The sequence below is a fragment of the Saccostrea echinata genome, unplaced genomic scaffold (genome assembly GCF_033153115.1).
Source record: "Saccostrea echinata isolate AGI-Se365-2 ecotype Australia unplaced genomic scaffold, CSIRO_AGI_Sech_v1 ptg000009l, whole genome shotgun sequence".
Classification (NCBI taxonomy): domain Eukaryota; kingdom Metazoa; phylum Mollusca; class Bivalvia; order Ostreida; family Ostreidae; genus Saccostrea; species Saccostrea echinata.
In genome coordinates, this window is record NW_026889758.1 from 7210001 (window position 1) to 7226930 (window position 16930).

The window sequence follows — 16930 nt, forward strand, 5'->3', positions numbered from 1 at the left end:
GCAACTTAATTGAACAATTTGACATTTCACATGAACAGTTGATTAGACCACTCTGAATCTCAGATTGTTTTTATCTAGCAACTTCATCAGACGTTGTCCAGACTTTGTACTATTAATGTATAGTTTTGTAGGATATTTTGTGGACAGTAAGATTCAGTGTATGTTTTATTGTATTCAGGTCAAACCACAGACAATGGAAATGTCTCAGAAGAGGACCAAGTTCAAAAGGTCAGCCGGTCTCAGATTTATAGGAGGATACTTAAACTAATAAAATAATTAAATCAAAAGGGTAGTGTAAAGTGTGTGTGTAAATATATACATGTACAGTAAAACTCAGTCATGAAGAACTCGCTTATAATAAATATATACATGTACAGTAAAACTCCGTCATGAAGAACTCGTGTATAAGGAAATCTCAGTTTTAAAGAATCTTTTAAGAATCCTGTAGAAGAAATTTTCACTATGTTCTTTGTATGGATATAAAGAAGTTTGCTTATGAGGAGGCAAATTCAAAGTTCCAGTGAATTCCATGAGTTTTGTAGAGAGGGAGAGAGAGAGAAGAAGAGAAAGAAAGGGAGAGAGAGAAGGAAATAAATAGAGAGGGGGGAGAGACAATTATTTCATGACATGTAAATTTAGCTCATTTTTGACCAGATCCATAAGTCCAGAATTCCGGTAAGTGTCCTCAATAGTCCTGTATATGAGAGTGTTTGTATCACATAGTGTATAGAATGAATTTCTTTGTCCTTACTAATAAATACCCCCATGTACAGTAACTTCCTCCTTCAATTAACAGCTTGAAATATCTCCTGTTTTCTCCAATGTTTGTACCATATTAGAGATAATAATCTTATTTTACTCACAGGTAGGTATAGGCTTGAGTATTGAGAAAACCATAGAACATAACACATACAGTTGAACCTCGGTATCTCGAATACCATGGATATGTCGATGTGATTTTGAAGTCCCAACCCTTTATTCCTTAAGAATTTTACCCTGGATATCGCAAATCCTCAGATATGTCAAAATTTTCTCGGTCCCATTGAGTTCAAGATAACGAGGTTTGACTGTATTTAATTGTTTCTGTATGAAAATTGTAATAACCTGTGGAGTAGAAATTATAATCTTGTCTCTTTTCCACTTCTTATTTTTTTAAGTCATTGTCTGCCACTACTGTAAAAATGAAAATTACAAGATGTGGTGGCGAAAGTCAGTATCATTTTACTGTTGAATGTTTTCCTGGAATTTGAAGACCTGTTTGATATTTTAGGACATAAGTCAGCTCTACCAAATCTATCCTGATGATGTACTAGGATCAGGACAGTTTGGAATCGTGTACGGAGGTAGGGGAAATTGACTTGTCACTCTCTTAGACATATTTTAAATGCTATAAATAGTTATACAATGCTAGTAGCCTTAGCGCCATATAAAGATACTTTTTATCATGTTAAGACAAGTTCATCAGTTTCTTTCCTGTGCACATTGATAAAACTTCATGGTTGTAAATTTTTCTTTATTATACTACAATATATGGATTTTTTGTGAAATGTTAAGGAATTATTTCCCTCACTGTTGTTAGGTGTTGCAGAATACTACTGTTATCAGAGTGGTAAACATACTGATATTTTAAGTACAAATTTTTCTCATGCACATTCCATCTGTTTCATTACATTACAGGAAAACATCGAAAAACAAACAGAGAAGTAGCCATTAAAGTTATAGACAAGTTACGATTCCCTACCAAACAGGAAGCCCAGCTCAAGAATGAAGTGTCCATTTTACAGGTTGGAAAAAATGAGTGTACACAAGTATACACCCGTTCCCAATATAAGGGTCCAAATGCATCTTGATTTTTCAAAAAAGTGAAGTTTAAGATAGCAACTTACTATTATTTACATTTGAAAGAAAGTGTCTGATGATTTTGTTAGAAGTTTTCTTTTCATCTAATTTTAATACATGGAATAATGACATGAAAGCAAAGCATGTTTTACAGTGAGCATTCAATTTCAGAGTCTGCACCATCTAGGTGTGGTCAATCTGGAGAAGATGTTTTATAGTGAGCATTTTATTTCAGAATCTGCACCATCCAGGTGTGGTCAATCTGGAGAAGATGTTTGAGACACCAGAGAGAATCTTTGTGGTGATGGAGAAGCAGAAGGGAGACATGTTAGAAATGATTCTCTCCAGTCCTAGGGGCCGACTCAGTGAACGAGTCACCAAGTTCCTTATCTCACAGGTAAAAGGAATTTTTCTTTTTGTTTGGGGGGGGGGGGGGTATGAAGCTGCATGCTTTTGTACTGAAGGAAAGAATTAATACAGATTGCTTTTTATGCAAGGAATTTTGAATTACATTTAATATTCATTAAAAAAAAAGAAGACATATTTCAATTAGTATAATAACCAGAATTTCTCTTTTTCAGATTTTAATGGCACTAAAGCATTTACATTCAAAACACATTGTCCATTGTGATTTAAAACCAGAGAACGTCTTATTATCATCAGAGACAGCATTCCCCCAGGTGAGCTACCCTAACTAGTCAGCTTAAAGACTACTTTTACTCTTCAGCAAGTCATTTTCTTTAAAGAAAAGGTAACATTACTGATTTGATTTGAGCTAAAAATAAATTTAATTAAATTTCTACTTTTGATCAATAAATACAGGTTTTGAAAGTGTAAAACATGTAACACTTCACAAAGTTTGTCAAAAATTACTTTTATGTCCAATTTTTTAATGATTATAATCCAGCATGCAAAGTCGATAGTTTTTTCTTTTGTTTTGTTTTTTGTTTTTTTTTAAACTTCAGTAGCAGCACTGATATATTGTCTAAGGAATAAAGTACCTGGTACTTTATTAACAATTGTAATAAAAAGAAGGCCCTCATACTTATAATATTATTGAGGAGAAGCCATCCAGCCCATTATCTCTGGTTCCAGAGATCAGTCCAATGTATAAGACCAGGAAAATCAAGATTATTTACTACGTAGAGACTCCTCATTTTTATAATCTCCCTGCTTTTACTAGGTATAGACTCCTTATTTTTATGACCTCCCTGCTTTTACTAGGTAGAGACTCCTCATTTTTATGACCTCCCTGCTTTTACTAGGTATAGACTCCTCATTTTATGATTTTCCTGCCTTTACTAGGTAGAGACTCCTCATTTTTATGAACTCCCTGCTTTTACAAGGTAGAGACTTATTTTTTATGATCTCCCTGTTTTTTACTACGTAGAGACTCCTCATTTTTATGGCCTCCTTGCTTTTACTAGGTAGACACTCCTCATTTTTATGATCTCCTTGCTTTTAATAGGTAGAGACTCCTCATTTTTATGATCTCCTTGCTTTTACCAGGTAAAGACTCCTCATTTTTATGACCTCCAAGCTTTTACTAGGTAGAGACTCCTCATTTTTATGACCTCCCAGCTTTTACTAGGTAGACACTCCTCATTTATATGATCTTCCAGCTTTTACTAGGTATAGACTCCTCATTTTTATGACTTCCCAGCTTTTATTAGGTAGACACTCCTCATTTATATGATCTCCCTGCTTTTACTAGGTAGAGACTCCTCTTTTTTATGATCTCCCTGCTCTTTATTTTCTTAGTGCTATTTGATTTCAGGTAAAGCTTTGTGATTTTGGATTTGCTCGTATCATTGGTGAGAAGTCTTTCAGGAGATCTGTAGTGGGTACCCCAGCTTATCTAGGTAAGACAGAGTACTCTGTATTTCTATATAAAACCACTCAAAGACAAAATGTCTTTAGTAATTGTTCATGATGACCAGATTCATAGATTATTTTGAAAACCAATAACATGCTTTCATTCTTTGTTTATATGGGGATGAATGGTGCAAAAGAAAAAAGAGCATTACCCTATTTAATGGGTTATGTCAATTTTCTGCAGTGATTACATGTCTGTTTATTACAGCATCTGTATGAATTATATTTTAAATTCCAGCCCCTGAGGTGCTGAAGAGTAAAGGATATAACCGATCTCTTGATATGTGGTCTGTTGGTGTTGTAATATATGTTAGGTAAGTAATACCTTCCTTCTTTAGGAAACTTGAACAGTTAAAGGTAAGTAAAATCTTGCTATTTTGGAAAGGTTGACCTATGTAATCAGTGAAATACACAATAAGTTATTTTTCACGTGCATACCAATACCATTATTACATTATTCAGGTTTTGTTGATATAAAACTCGTAAGCATATGCTTTTGCTTCTAACTTGCATAATAACACATGGAGTACTATTTTGATAAAGGTTATGTCTTAATCATTACAGTTTAAGTGGTACATTCCCATTCAACGAAGATGAAGAGATTAGTGACCAGATTCAGAATGCATCCTTTATGTACCCGGCCACACCTTGGAAGGAAATCTCTCAGGAGGGTAAGCTAGTGTTTAATGTAGAATATACTTAGATCTCTTATACAACAGAATATCAGGTACTAAACCTGTAAGTTAAAAAAGAAAAAAGAAGGAAAACTGCCATTAGTTTAAATCAATCCTGCAATAGGCTTTAACTAGGGTTTGGGATAATTAAAGAAGAAGATCAGAAAAAAAGGTTTTCCTGTTTATATTTCACCTGGATTCAATTGGTAAAACAGAATAAAACATCATATTTATAAGTGATTTTCAAAAAAGTGTGAGTGATTTCATTTCGTTTGGTGTTTACAAGCATGGTGTGTTTTATAGTCAGTCATGTATGAAACAGTTACCAGGCAGATAAACACTTCAGAAAATGGTTCAAATATTTTTCTCAGTGTAATATGGATGTAATTCTATGTCGCTTATATTGTGGTAAAAGTGCATTCTAATTTGTTATAATGAATCTCTATAGCCTTTACAGATATTTTTGATGACATTATACCTTAATATTGCCCATTGTATTACAGCCCGAGACTGTATCAACATGCTGTTGCAGACCAATCATAAAAAGCGTCCCTCTTGTAATCATGTCCTCAGACATCCATGGTTGATGCAGGTGCTTCATATATCAACATGTGTGCTGAACACGTGTACACCTGCTTTACCTTCACTGAACACACCCCAACTTCTCACCTTTTTGTATACATGTATACACAGCAACCACTGCATTGAAAAGCTTACTGTACTTCAGAATTTACAAACAAATGAGGAATGTAATCTAGTATAATTTCATAAACTTATTTTACCCATGATAATTAAAGCTCACATGAAATGCCATCTACTGATGATTCAAGTTGTCTTGAGTATACAGCATTTTAAATTCAATTTTTCTTCAGTGTATATTTTAGTATAAAACTCTTGGACCAAACAAAACTGAATTGGAGTGCCTTGGGTGATACTCAGACTGTACTGTCTGATGTATAAGGATCTTGGTATTATGTATCATTAAAAAAAGAGAAGAAAAAAATCAGATGAAGAGTTGTGTGAGCTTTTATAGTTACTGAATATAGTGAAGATATGGTCAATGCATCATTGCAAGGCATGTACACTGAGGGATCTATAGAGGGCTGTGTTCAGTGACGTGTGTAATAAATCTCATGTCACATACCTGGTCTTAACACATCTTAACAGAATATCATATTTAATAGAGTGTGTACTGAATCCGTAGATTGTAGACGGTACTCTGAACTTATGGTTTTAATTTGCAGTGGCAAGTTTGGGAGTGTTTGCTTTTCTGTATAATATAATTTATTAATTTTGCTTAATAGATATTTGCATTATTCTTGTACTGGAAAACTTGAAACTGTTTATTTTAATCAAGAAAAGAAAACTTTGTAAACTCCTCCATCCTAAACCATAAAATCTGATGTCGTTCAAGTATGTAAATAGTGAACAAACTATTCCTCTTGTTTCAGAGCATAATCTCTTCACAGTGTCACCTTCACAGCTATTCACAAGACTTCAGAGGCCATTTTATTTATATATTTTATAGTTTTATACTCCATGTCTGAATCTGAATGCATTAATCCATCCTTAATCATTATTCTAATGTATTAAACATTTTTTATTACAATTTTTTTCTGAAATCAAAGCTTAAAATGTTAAAGATGCTGACCAGTAGCTTGTCATTTAGAATGAAAATATGTTCAACTTTTCTGATATTTCAAATTGGATGCATAGACCACACTGATTCATTATGTCAGACATGGAAAAAATTAATGCTGCATGAAGTATTGACAAGTCATTAGAAAAATAATTTTCAGTTTCTCCCCTCAATCCAATGGAAACAGGCTCTGTCTTGTAGTTATATAAGGCATGGAATCAAATGAAGTATGTAATTTTGAACAAAATTTGATAATTTCTTGCCTTCTTGCAGCCATCGATTTGATCAGTAACCTACTACAAGTCAAAATGCGAAAAAGGTTCACAGTGGATAAATCTCTCTCTCACGTGTGGCTCCAGGTGACTCACTTCTTACCTCCCTTTACTCTGTGTTTAACTTTTTAAGAATTTTGTTTTAAATTACCCATTAAAATTTTAATTATCAGTTCTAATAATTTATATTTCGTTTGATTTGGAAATTTATTTTATTATTTTTTATTAATTTATTTATTTATTTGCAGTTTCTGTTACTGAATTTTTAGCTTTGCTTTCACAATTTTTCTTCATCATGTAGCACTTCTTCTTAAATGGCCTTTTATAGACATGCTCTTCTTAGTATTCATAACCTTTATATTCTGAAGTTGTTAAATACATCTGACTCAGAAAAGATTATTATTTCTGTTCCAATTTGAAAATGGTGATAGGTAATTTATTTTAAAGATATATTGTTGTGTTTTCAAAGAGTTAAGATGTGAAATGTTGTACCAAAATAATATAGTTTCATTTTTTAGTGTTATAACCATGAAATGCAGAAATTGCTCATTTCCGTGAATAATGCTAGCTTTATTGTTCTGTTTACCAGGATTACCAAACCTGGTGTGACCTTCGACAGCTGGAGGAGAATGTAGGTCAGCGTTTTCTGTCCCATGAATCTGACGATGAGAGATGGGAACAATTCCGCAAGGAGAAAAACCTGGCAAGATGGCAGGACATTGGCATGAAAGGTGTGAACGAAACTTACAAACTGGGCAAGTCCCGCAGTGAACGCACAATCAATGCCAGTTCCTGAGTCGGTGTTGTACTGTATTTATCAGTATTTGTCTTCTAATTGGACCAAATGTTGTCAGCTTCATGTTACAAGATATCCTCTGTTTCTATTGTTATCAGTTACTTGGGGAAGAAAAATCTTTTTTGAAAACATACTTTTGTCTTTCATCTCTTATTCTTAGATGTGCAAACTTTATTGGATTTTTCTTAGTAGATATATTTTGCTTTTGATGGAAGTTTATGTCTTTTTGATTGTAATATGCTAATTTTTTATTTTTGAAAAATCCCTGCAGTGCAAGGGCAAAGAGTTCATATACAAGAATAATTATTGTGGTTTTGCATGTTGTCCTGTGTTTTATAAAAAGTGTAAGATCAAGGGCTAATTTATAACCAACAATCAAACTTGTTGTTTTTCTATTGTCATGCACTCACATTGTTATGGGCACTTTCTATTGTTATACATTTTTATTGTTGTTTACGATTCACGGTGTCCAGTATATGGCCTTCGTCTCTGGCGCCCACCTTACAATGGCAGGCTTCCAGGTAAATAAAAATTCAAAGAGGGCCAAAAGGGTCAGGATCTGTTTTGTATACTACAAGATTATGTGATATATTTTTCATTTATTGTAAATACCATTTTACATCAAAATGCTTTCATTATAGTGGGTGCTGGCCACAGAGAACCTCTGATGTGTCTTAGTACTGCCCCACCGACATCAGGTGGAGTCCGAGTGGCTAGCATGCCTCATCCCTCTGCATGACGATTTTACATGACTGTTCTTCCATTTTTGTCATTGTTGTAAATGCCATAATGTCCAGGCAACTTTCTCATTTATAAATAGCTAGCAACCCACCCCCTTAAATGACAACAAGCAATGCAGTTATAGTAAATAGCAAATGTGATTGATGAAACAAAATTCTAGAATTGTTTTTAACTCTCTTTCAAGTTTGGTCACATCTTGTAATCTGGTGGATACATGTACTGGTATCAATTTGAGTTAAGTATCACTTATTCTATCAAAGCCTTGTCCCTTAGAACATTGATTATGCTATAACAGTGGACCAATTAGTGAGCACCTATTGCCTGGACATATTTCTTTTGATATATTTTTTGATATTGACATTTTTGTGTACTCTTAAGAAATCTCCACAGGTCACCGGTAAATATCACATGATTCATGAATGGAAACTTTGAGAACAAAAACTAATGAATCACATGAAAGTCACATGGCTCCTTCTTAGAAGAGTATTAAATATCTCAGTATTTAGTCTTCCTCTGATGTAGAAGTTAATGCAGAATGTAAAGGCTACCATTTCATTTCAATTGGAATTGTTGAATTGATTCTGGGCTTCATTAAAGTAGAAGTCAAATTCACCTGAAATGGCAAGTTTGAAGAAAAATATTGATTTAAAATTTTTTTCCTAAGCAGTAAGGTATTTTAAAAAAAAAACTGTATGTATGTGAATCAAATGGGATATTTGCCTGTGTTAGAGATGTATGATAAAGTGATTAAAATGTAAACAACTTGCAGCTTGGGAAGAAAAAGCACAACATATTAGTCTTATGTTCATTTTATAATCAAAGCTAATAATGAATGTGTTGGGGATATTCTTCCATTAGATATATGATAGATTAATACATTTTGTGAATCAACCCAGCGAGAAAAAGTAGGGTTATTTATTTACGATGAAGTGTTTCTTGCAAACAGCATATTTGTATCAATTCCATGATCCATCATCTACAGAGGTCTACATTGTTTCTTAATAACCTCTTCACAATAACAAGTACATTCAAAGTCTGACGTACTGACTGATATAAAGTGTAGAAGCAGAAATCTACTTTTTATTATTGAACCAAACACATAGTCAAGGAGATTTTTGTTTATGATGAGCACATTTAGACTACATGTATTCCTGAACTGTTTCACAAACAGACATCATACCTCATCAGTTGTGTCTCAAGTAGGCAAAAACAAAAGAAAGTTCTATAGGATGCTTTCTTGTAGTTTTTGTAGATGTGAGACTGCAAATGACAAATTGAAAGCTTTTAAACCTGTTTAAGACAATGGTTAATGTGTGTTTCTAGTCCTTAGTCAGTGTATTTTCACCAATCACTATCAATTTTTAACGGTGTGCAAATAAAATTATTGCAAAATTAAGCTACATTCACACACTGTACGTAATGCATTAATAAGATTCTGCATTTGCATCATATTATTATATTGCCCATATGAGGTCTTGCATATTTATGGAAATCTTATTGTGTCATAGAAATGCACTAAAGCATAGAAAGCATAGTGTATTTGAATGGAAAGTAGAATTTCTTCCCTTTAATCTTGTAATAATCAGATGTGTATGAATTTGGCAGCCATTGTAATTCATCGTCACACATTCATTATCAAAGTGAAATGGGGTGCAAAGATTTTCTGAAAATTTATATGTAGCTTGTGCATAAGTCAATATATTTCTATACTTGTTTATCATTTCAAAGGCACATTAGTTTTCTTTTTGCCTTTCATTATTGTGTAAGATTTTTGAAGTATTAATTTTATAATGGGGAATATTTGATCCAAACAAGATAAGTTATCCAAAAGTTGATACCATTTTATATATAATTCAATTTTGTAAGAGAACATTTAAAAATCAAAACTTTTTTAAATTGAATTATCCCATTTCATTTTGATTTCACCATATATACAACTATTTTATCTCTTACTGTCCACACTGAATCTCAGAATAGATGAAGCTTTACAGCTGACTATAAAACTCAACAAGTGAATCTGTTAAGTAGTGCTTATAAGTGGTGCAGAATAAAGGAGATAGTATTAGATAGTTAGGTCTCTTACAGTAGTGTGTAGTATTTAAAACCCTGGGCAGGACTTGGACAATGAAAACCCTACAATGGTTTGTAATGTTATCATAACTGACCAAAAAAAAATCAAAGTATTGTCTCATTTCATCATTTTAAGAAATGATGTCGGACTCATAAGACAGATTCTGTTTACATTCTTTCACAAAAATGTTATACTAAAGTGTTTACATTTAAGGAGTACTTATTACACTCTACTAGCATTTTACAATGTTTTATTACAATTGTATTACATGTAATACACCTCAGGGTGTGAGACTAACTTATGCAATAATATTATAACTGTAGTTATGTTATATTGAGTACTCTGGAGATATATTGAATGTGTTATGACAGATCTGTTCAATAAAGATGGTAATAGGTGAACATACGACTTGTGTCTTCTCAGGAAAAGTTTATTATCTATAGGCCTAACGATGAAATCAAGTCAAGGCAGAATAACTGTGCCCATCTAAACAACACATTGCTCTGTGTTGAATGTCCATTGGTAAATCCTTTTGGTGGATTGCCATTATGGAGCCCTTTGATATTATTAAATTAATCAAGTCTCTCTCTTTCATAGAATCTTAAGAATCACAAGCAGAAGTAACTTCATCTTTATTTTTATTGAAATCTGCCATTTTATAGCGGTGATATATTTCATAATATATGTTTTGCAAAAGTTTTTTTCCTGAAATATGCCAACTCGTTATATAGCTTTGATAAGAACATATTCCTTTCAATGCATTGGCTTATGTTAGATAAGTACACTACTTTATTATTAAGTCAATGAAATTTTATTCAGTCAGCATTATTCACAACTATGTATAAATGTCGTTCAAAATATTTGTATATAAAAAGGACATGGGAATTATGACATAAAAATAACCAATGACTAAAAACTGCATTCCATTTATCTCTTTTTGTAAGGCTCTTGTGAACTATAAACATAAGCAAGTTTTTCTGGTCACCCATTGTCTTTTGTCTGTCTGTCTAGCTATCTTATATCTGTAAATTTTGTATATTAGTATATGTCTTCTGTAGAGCTACTGGCCAAATTTCAACCAAACCTGCCACAATACAATGACCTTGTTTGTAAAAACAGTCTGTTAGGTCAAAAGTTGACTGATGTCTTTCATACAAATTGTTAGGCTTTTTTTTCACACTAAGCTCTGTTTTTTCCCAATCATGACAAAGAAGATCACATGGTGGGTGTGACCAGTTGACGGGAAAATGTGTCCTTCAAGGGAACTTAACCCATCTCTGATATTTTCAGAAGTTGGTGTTTGCTCTGCTCACAATTTGCATTGTTTCATGGATTTTTAAGCATGTTTCTTTTTGTTAATTCTTTACATTTCATTCAGATTTATTCCATTGAAGGGTCACATCCTCTTTCAAGGGGAAATAATTTTAAAAAAAAAATGTAAAGTTTGGACATTTTTAAAATTTTGTTCTCAAGAATTAATGGGGCAGAAAAGAAAAAATCAAATAAAAGCATCCATATAAGCATACCTGTACATTATATAAATACTGCATGTATTTGAGTGTAACATTGAAAATTTTCACCCCTCAAAAACCATTGTCAACTGAGGCGCAACTGAGGTTGACAATGGTTTTTGAGGGGTGAAAATTTTTTTACACTTAACTACATGCAGTATATATTATATTATACTGAATGTTTTATACAAATACATGCTACAGTGAACATTGCGCGCATAAATTCTGCACAGTCATTGTTTTTTGGAATATCATTTGTCCTCGACTTTTGCATTGCTGGAGGGTGTGGCTTCATTATTCAGCGGGTAATATTGTTTTTAGCTCACCTGAGCCGAAGGCTCAAGTGAGCTTTTCTGATCGAAATTTGTCCATTGTCTGTCGTCGTCATTATCGGCGTCATTGTAAACTTTTCACAATATCATCTTCTTCTCCAGAAACACTGGACCAATTTCAACCAAACTTGGTACAGAGTATCCTTGGGTGGAGGGGATTCAAGTTTGTTCAAATGAAGGGCCACACCCTCTTTCAAGGGGAGATAATTACAAATTAGTGGAAAATTACTGGCATCTTTTAAAAATCTTCTCAACAACCACCAGGTCAGGAAAGATGAAACTTATGTGGAATCATCCTTAGGTAGTGTAGATTCAGTTTTGTTCAAATCATGACCCCCGGGGGTAGGGTGGGGCCACAATTGACAAGCAAATTTTTACATAGGAATATATAGGAAAAATCTTTAAAAATCTTCTCAAGAACAGCAAAGCCATGATTGGTCATATTTATATGGTAGCATCCTCAGGTAGTGTAGATTCAGGTTTGTTCAAATCATGACCCCCCAAGGGTAGGGTGGGGCCACAGTGGACGAGCAAAGTTATACATAGGAATTTTTTTTTAAAAATCTTTTTCTCAAGAACATAAAAGACATGATTGGTCATATTTATATGATAATATCCTCAGGTAGTGTAGATTCAGATTTGTTCAAATCATGACCCGGGGGGTGGGGGGGGGGGCACAATGGAGGAGCAAAGTTATACATAGGAATACATAGGAATTTTTTAACAATCTTCTTCTCAAGAACATCAAAGACATGATTGGTGACCGTCATATTTATATGGTAGCATCCTCAGGTAGTGTAGATTCCAGTTTGTTCAAATCATGACCTCTGGGGGTAGGGTGGGGCCACAATGGACGAGCAAGGTTATACATAGGAATATATAAGAAAAATCTTTAAAAATCATGTTCTCAAGAACAACAAAGCTATGTTTGGTCATATTTATATGGTAGCATACTCAGGTAGTGTAGATTCCAGTTTGTTTAAAACATGACCCCAGAGGGTAGGGTGGACGAGCAAAGTTTTACATAGGAATATATAGGAAAAATCTTCTCATGAACAGCAAAGCCATGATTTGTCATTATCTATTTGGAAGCATCCTCAGGTAATGTAGATTCCAGTTTGTTCAAGTCATGACCCTGGGTGGTGGGGCCACAATGATCAAGCAAAGCTATTTATAGGAATACATAGGATTTTTTTTTTAAAATCTTCTTCTCAAGAACAGCAGAGCGATGATTAGTTATATGGAGTATCCTCAAGTAGTGTAGATTCAGATTTGTTCAAATCCTGCTCCCCTGGGGATAGGATGGGACCACAATGAAAGTTCAAACTTATAGGAGAAAAGCCACAGTTCGGCAAAGAAATGTGTAAGCATCCTTAATGTTAATTCAAGTTTGTTCAAATCATACCCCCCTCCTTTTTAGGGGTAGGTCAGGGCCACTTATGCATTTATACTTTTTAAAACTGAACTTATTTCTGCTTTTTTCCTTGCCACAGTGCTCAGGTGAGCGATGTGGCCCATGGGCCTCTTGTATAACAAATGTTTCTCGATGAATCAGATTCAACTAATTTACATGAAAGAATGATATTAAAAATTGTTGGTCCCTAGGGGTAAGATGTAGCGACAGTAGGGTATAAATATTTTCATGGGGATAGAATTTAAAAATCTGAAGAACAGCAGGGCCATGCTTATTCATATTGATATGTAAGCATGCCTAGGTGGTGTAGATTCAGATTACATGTAATTCAACCCCCCACCCCCACCCCAGTTTAGCCTGGGGCCATAAAAAGGGATCAAAGATTACATGGGAATATATTTTTTAAATATTTAAAATCTTCTCAAGAATAGCAGAGCCATGATTAGTCATAATAAAATGTAAGTATCCCCAGGTGGGGGGGATAATAGGGGATCAAAGAGCTAGGTTCATTTTATGCATAAAATGGCCCTGTCCTTATATCAATTAATTGACTATCACCCTCTGTCCCATTTCATATATCAAAATAAAGCAGAGACTTAGTGCTTTCATTTCTTGTAACAAAACTTCTTTTTGAGAGTACAGGTATTGGAAATCAGGCTTTGAGAAAATGCAGTGTTCTCGAATTTTGCTGAAAACATGCGGATTTGACTACCTTCAGCAAAGAATTAAAGTGTGAGCACAGCCCATGATCCAAAAAGTAAAACATGTTTTGTGATCTTCAGAAACAGATCTTTCATTATGTTATTGCATATTTTGGATCAGAGGTTGTGCTCTATATGAAGTATTGAAAAAATACCTCATACTTTGGCCATTTTTAAGGGAATTTACAGGAAATGGGAAAAATGATGGATTTTATGACGTCATAATGCATTGACTAGAGGGAAAATTACATCATGTTTAAAAGATACACGGTCACCAAGGCCCCAAGTTATAAATACTGCATTTTCAATCAAAACTTAACAGTTTCGATTTTTCAGAAATTGTCAGGATCAAAAAAGGCCCTAAGTGGCTCTTGCTCTTTTACATTCTTAATGCTGAAACACTGCTTTCTGCAGATAATCCAATGGGAAAAAGGGAAGAAAATGCATCTGGGGCTTGTGCTGGGATTACATCTAGAAAATTTATGAAGATTTGTTTGTACTTAGCTCTGCTTGTCAAAGACTAAGACAGAAGTATGTCCATTGTTCTGTTTGTCTGTAAATAAATTTTTCCAAACAATATTCTTCCCTAAGTTTTGGTTCCTTTCAATAAAACCTGGTACACAAGAAGACTATACATGTACAAAGATACTTGATTCAATGTATTGGATTTTTACTTGGCCATGGTTATAAAAAATAGAAATTTCTTTCACAATGCTACTCCTCCTAGCACCCCTCTGATTTATAGACTTATTAAAATTCTTTTTTCAGATATTGATTTAAAAATGAAATTTATTAAAATCACTTTAGCTCACCTGAGCGAAAGGCTCAAGCGAGCTTCTATGATCAAAGAGCATCCGGCGCCGCATCTTTAAACTTTTCACATTTTTTACCTCTTCTCAAGAACCACTGGTCCAGTTTCAACCAAACTTGCAACAAAGCATTCTTGGGTGAAGTGGATTTTAAGTTTTTTCACAGAAAGTGTAACATCCTCTTTCAAGGGGAGATAGTTTAAAATTTGTGAAAATTTTGTAGCATATTTTTAAAAATCTTTTCGGGAACCACTGGGTAAGAAAAGGTGAAACTTATGTGAAAACTTCATTACCAGGGTACATACTCTAGATTCAAATTTGTTCATATCATAACCCCCTGGGTAGGGCAGGGCCACAAGAGGGGGTTGAAGTTTACATAGGAATATATAGGAAATGTCTTTTAAAAATCTTCTCGAGATCAGCAAAGCTATGATTAGTCATATTATTATAGAAGTATCCTCAGGTAGTGTTGATTCAAATTTGTTTAATCATGACCCCTGGGGGTAGGGCAGGGCCACAACAGGGTGTCGAATCTATACACGATAGGGAATATCTTTAAAAATTGTCTTCTCAAGAACAGCTTAGCCAATGTTAGTCATATTAATATAGAAGTATCCTCAGATAGTGTAAATTCAAGTTTGTTCAAATCATGACCCCTGGGGGTAGGGCAGGGCCATAACAGTAGGTCAAAATTTTACAAAGGAATATATAAGAAATATCTTTAAAAATCTTCTTCTCAAGATTAACTAAGTCAGGTATATTAGTCATATTCATACAGAAGCAATAGGTATTGTAGAATCAAGTTTGTTCAGATTATGTCTCCCGGGGATAAAAAGGGGGGGGGGGGGTACAACAGTGGGTCAAATTTTTACATAGGAATTTATTGGAATCATCTTGAAAAAATCTTCTGCTCAAGAACAGCAAAACCATGATTATTCATATTATTATAGAAGCATCGTCAGGTAGTGTAGATTCAAATTTGTTCAAATTAAGGCTGGGTATTGTGGGGCCACAATGAGAGATCGGAGTTGTACATGGGAATGCATGTACATAGAAAAAATCTGTAAAATTCCTCTGCTCAAGAACAGCAAAGCCATGATTAGTAATAGCGATATGGAAGCATCCTGAGGTTGTATAAATTCAAGTTTTGCCCCCCTCCTCCCCCCATGAACTTTTCAATACTGAACTGATTTCTGCTTTTTCGTAGCCAATGTGTTCAGGTTAGCCATGGGCCTCTTGTTTTTTACATTTTTAGGTCACCTGAGTCACTCAGGTGACCTATTGCTATCTGTTTTTGTCCGTCGTTGTGCAACGTGCGTCGTGCGATGTGCGTTAACATTTGAACATTTTCAGCTTCTTCTCTGAAACCGCTCAACCAATTTCAACCAATTTTGGCATATAGCATCTATGTGTGAAAGGGAACAAAAATTTTGAATTTCATGGTCCCTGCCCCCCTGGGGCCTGAGGGATGGGCTAAAACCACCAAAATTAATGCAATCATAAAAAATCTTCTTCTTTACTCCTGGACACATACCTGTCAAACTAACAGGATTTTACTTAAAATCTCAATTAATTAGTTATAATAACTTTTTAAAAATTTTATTAGTTCATCTGAGTCACTCAGGTGATGTATTGCTATCTGTTTTTGTCCGTCGTCGTGTGTTAATATTTGAACATTTTCAGCTTCTCTGAAACTGCTGAACCAATTTCAGCCCATTTTAGCATATGGCATCTATGTGTGAAGGGGGACAAAATTTGTGAATTTCATGGTCCCTGCCCCCCTGGGGCCTGAGGGGTGGGGCTAAAACCACCAAAATTAATGCAACCTTAAAAAATCTTCTTCTTTACTCCTGGACATCAACCAGTCAAACTGTTGGCATGATTGTAATAAGCATTGAGCCCTCTACCAAAATTGTGAAGTTCATGGCCCCAGGGTCAGGGGTTCTGGTGCTAGGGTGGGGCTATATAGATCATATAGTGAAAATGCATTATTTCTTTGAAAATCTTCTTCTCTGCTCCTAGGTACATAGTTATGAAGAGTGCCTTATCTAAAATTGTGAATTTCATGGCCCCCAGGGGTTCTGGTGTTAGGACGGGGCTCTATTGATTATTTAGTGAAAATGCATTATTTCTTTGAAAATCATCTTCTCTGCTCCTGGGTATTATTTAAACAAACTAAGTACATTGTTATGATAAGCAAGGGTGCCTCTTCCAAAATTGTGAAATTCATGGCCCCAGGGACAGAGGTTCTGGTGC

The 16930-nt window shown here is 34.4% G+C and overlaps 1 protein-coding gene across 3 annotated transcripts in view; it reads left to right on the forward strand.

The window, feature by feature from the left end:
- The window catches only part of LOC133181705 (serine/threonine-protein kinase D3-like), a 56854-nt gene extending 46546 nt beyond the window's left edge, over positions 1 to 10308 (forward strand). For 2 of the 3 annotated variants that reach the window (XM_061316263.1, XM_061316265.1), the window contains 11 exons: positions 179 to 228; positions 655 to 675; positions 1271 to 1343; positions 1678 to 1784; positions 2075 to 2236; positions 2421 to 2519; positions 3617 to 3701; positions 3953 to 4028; positions 4279 to 4385; positions 6301 to 6386; positions 6889 to 10308. In XM_061316263.1, the coding sequence (XP_061172247.1) occupies positions 179 to 228; positions 655 to 675; positions 1271 to 1343; positions 1678 to 1784; positions 2075 to 2236; positions 2421 to 2519; positions 3617 to 3701; positions 3953 to 4028; positions 4279 to 4385; positions 6301 to 6386; positions 6889 to 7095 (1073 nt within the window). In that variant the 3' untranslated portion in view covers positions 7096 to 10308. The remainder of the gene's footprint in view (positions 1 to 178; positions 229 to 654; positions 676 to 1270; positions 1344 to 1677; positions 1785 to 2074; positions 2237 to 2420; positions 2520 to 3616; positions 3702 to 3952; positions 4029 to 4278; positions 4386 to 6300; positions 6387 to 6888) is intronic. The other variant, XM_061316264.1, reaches the window with a different exon arrangement.
- The last annotated feature ends 6622 nt before the right edge of the window (positions 10309 to 16930 follow it).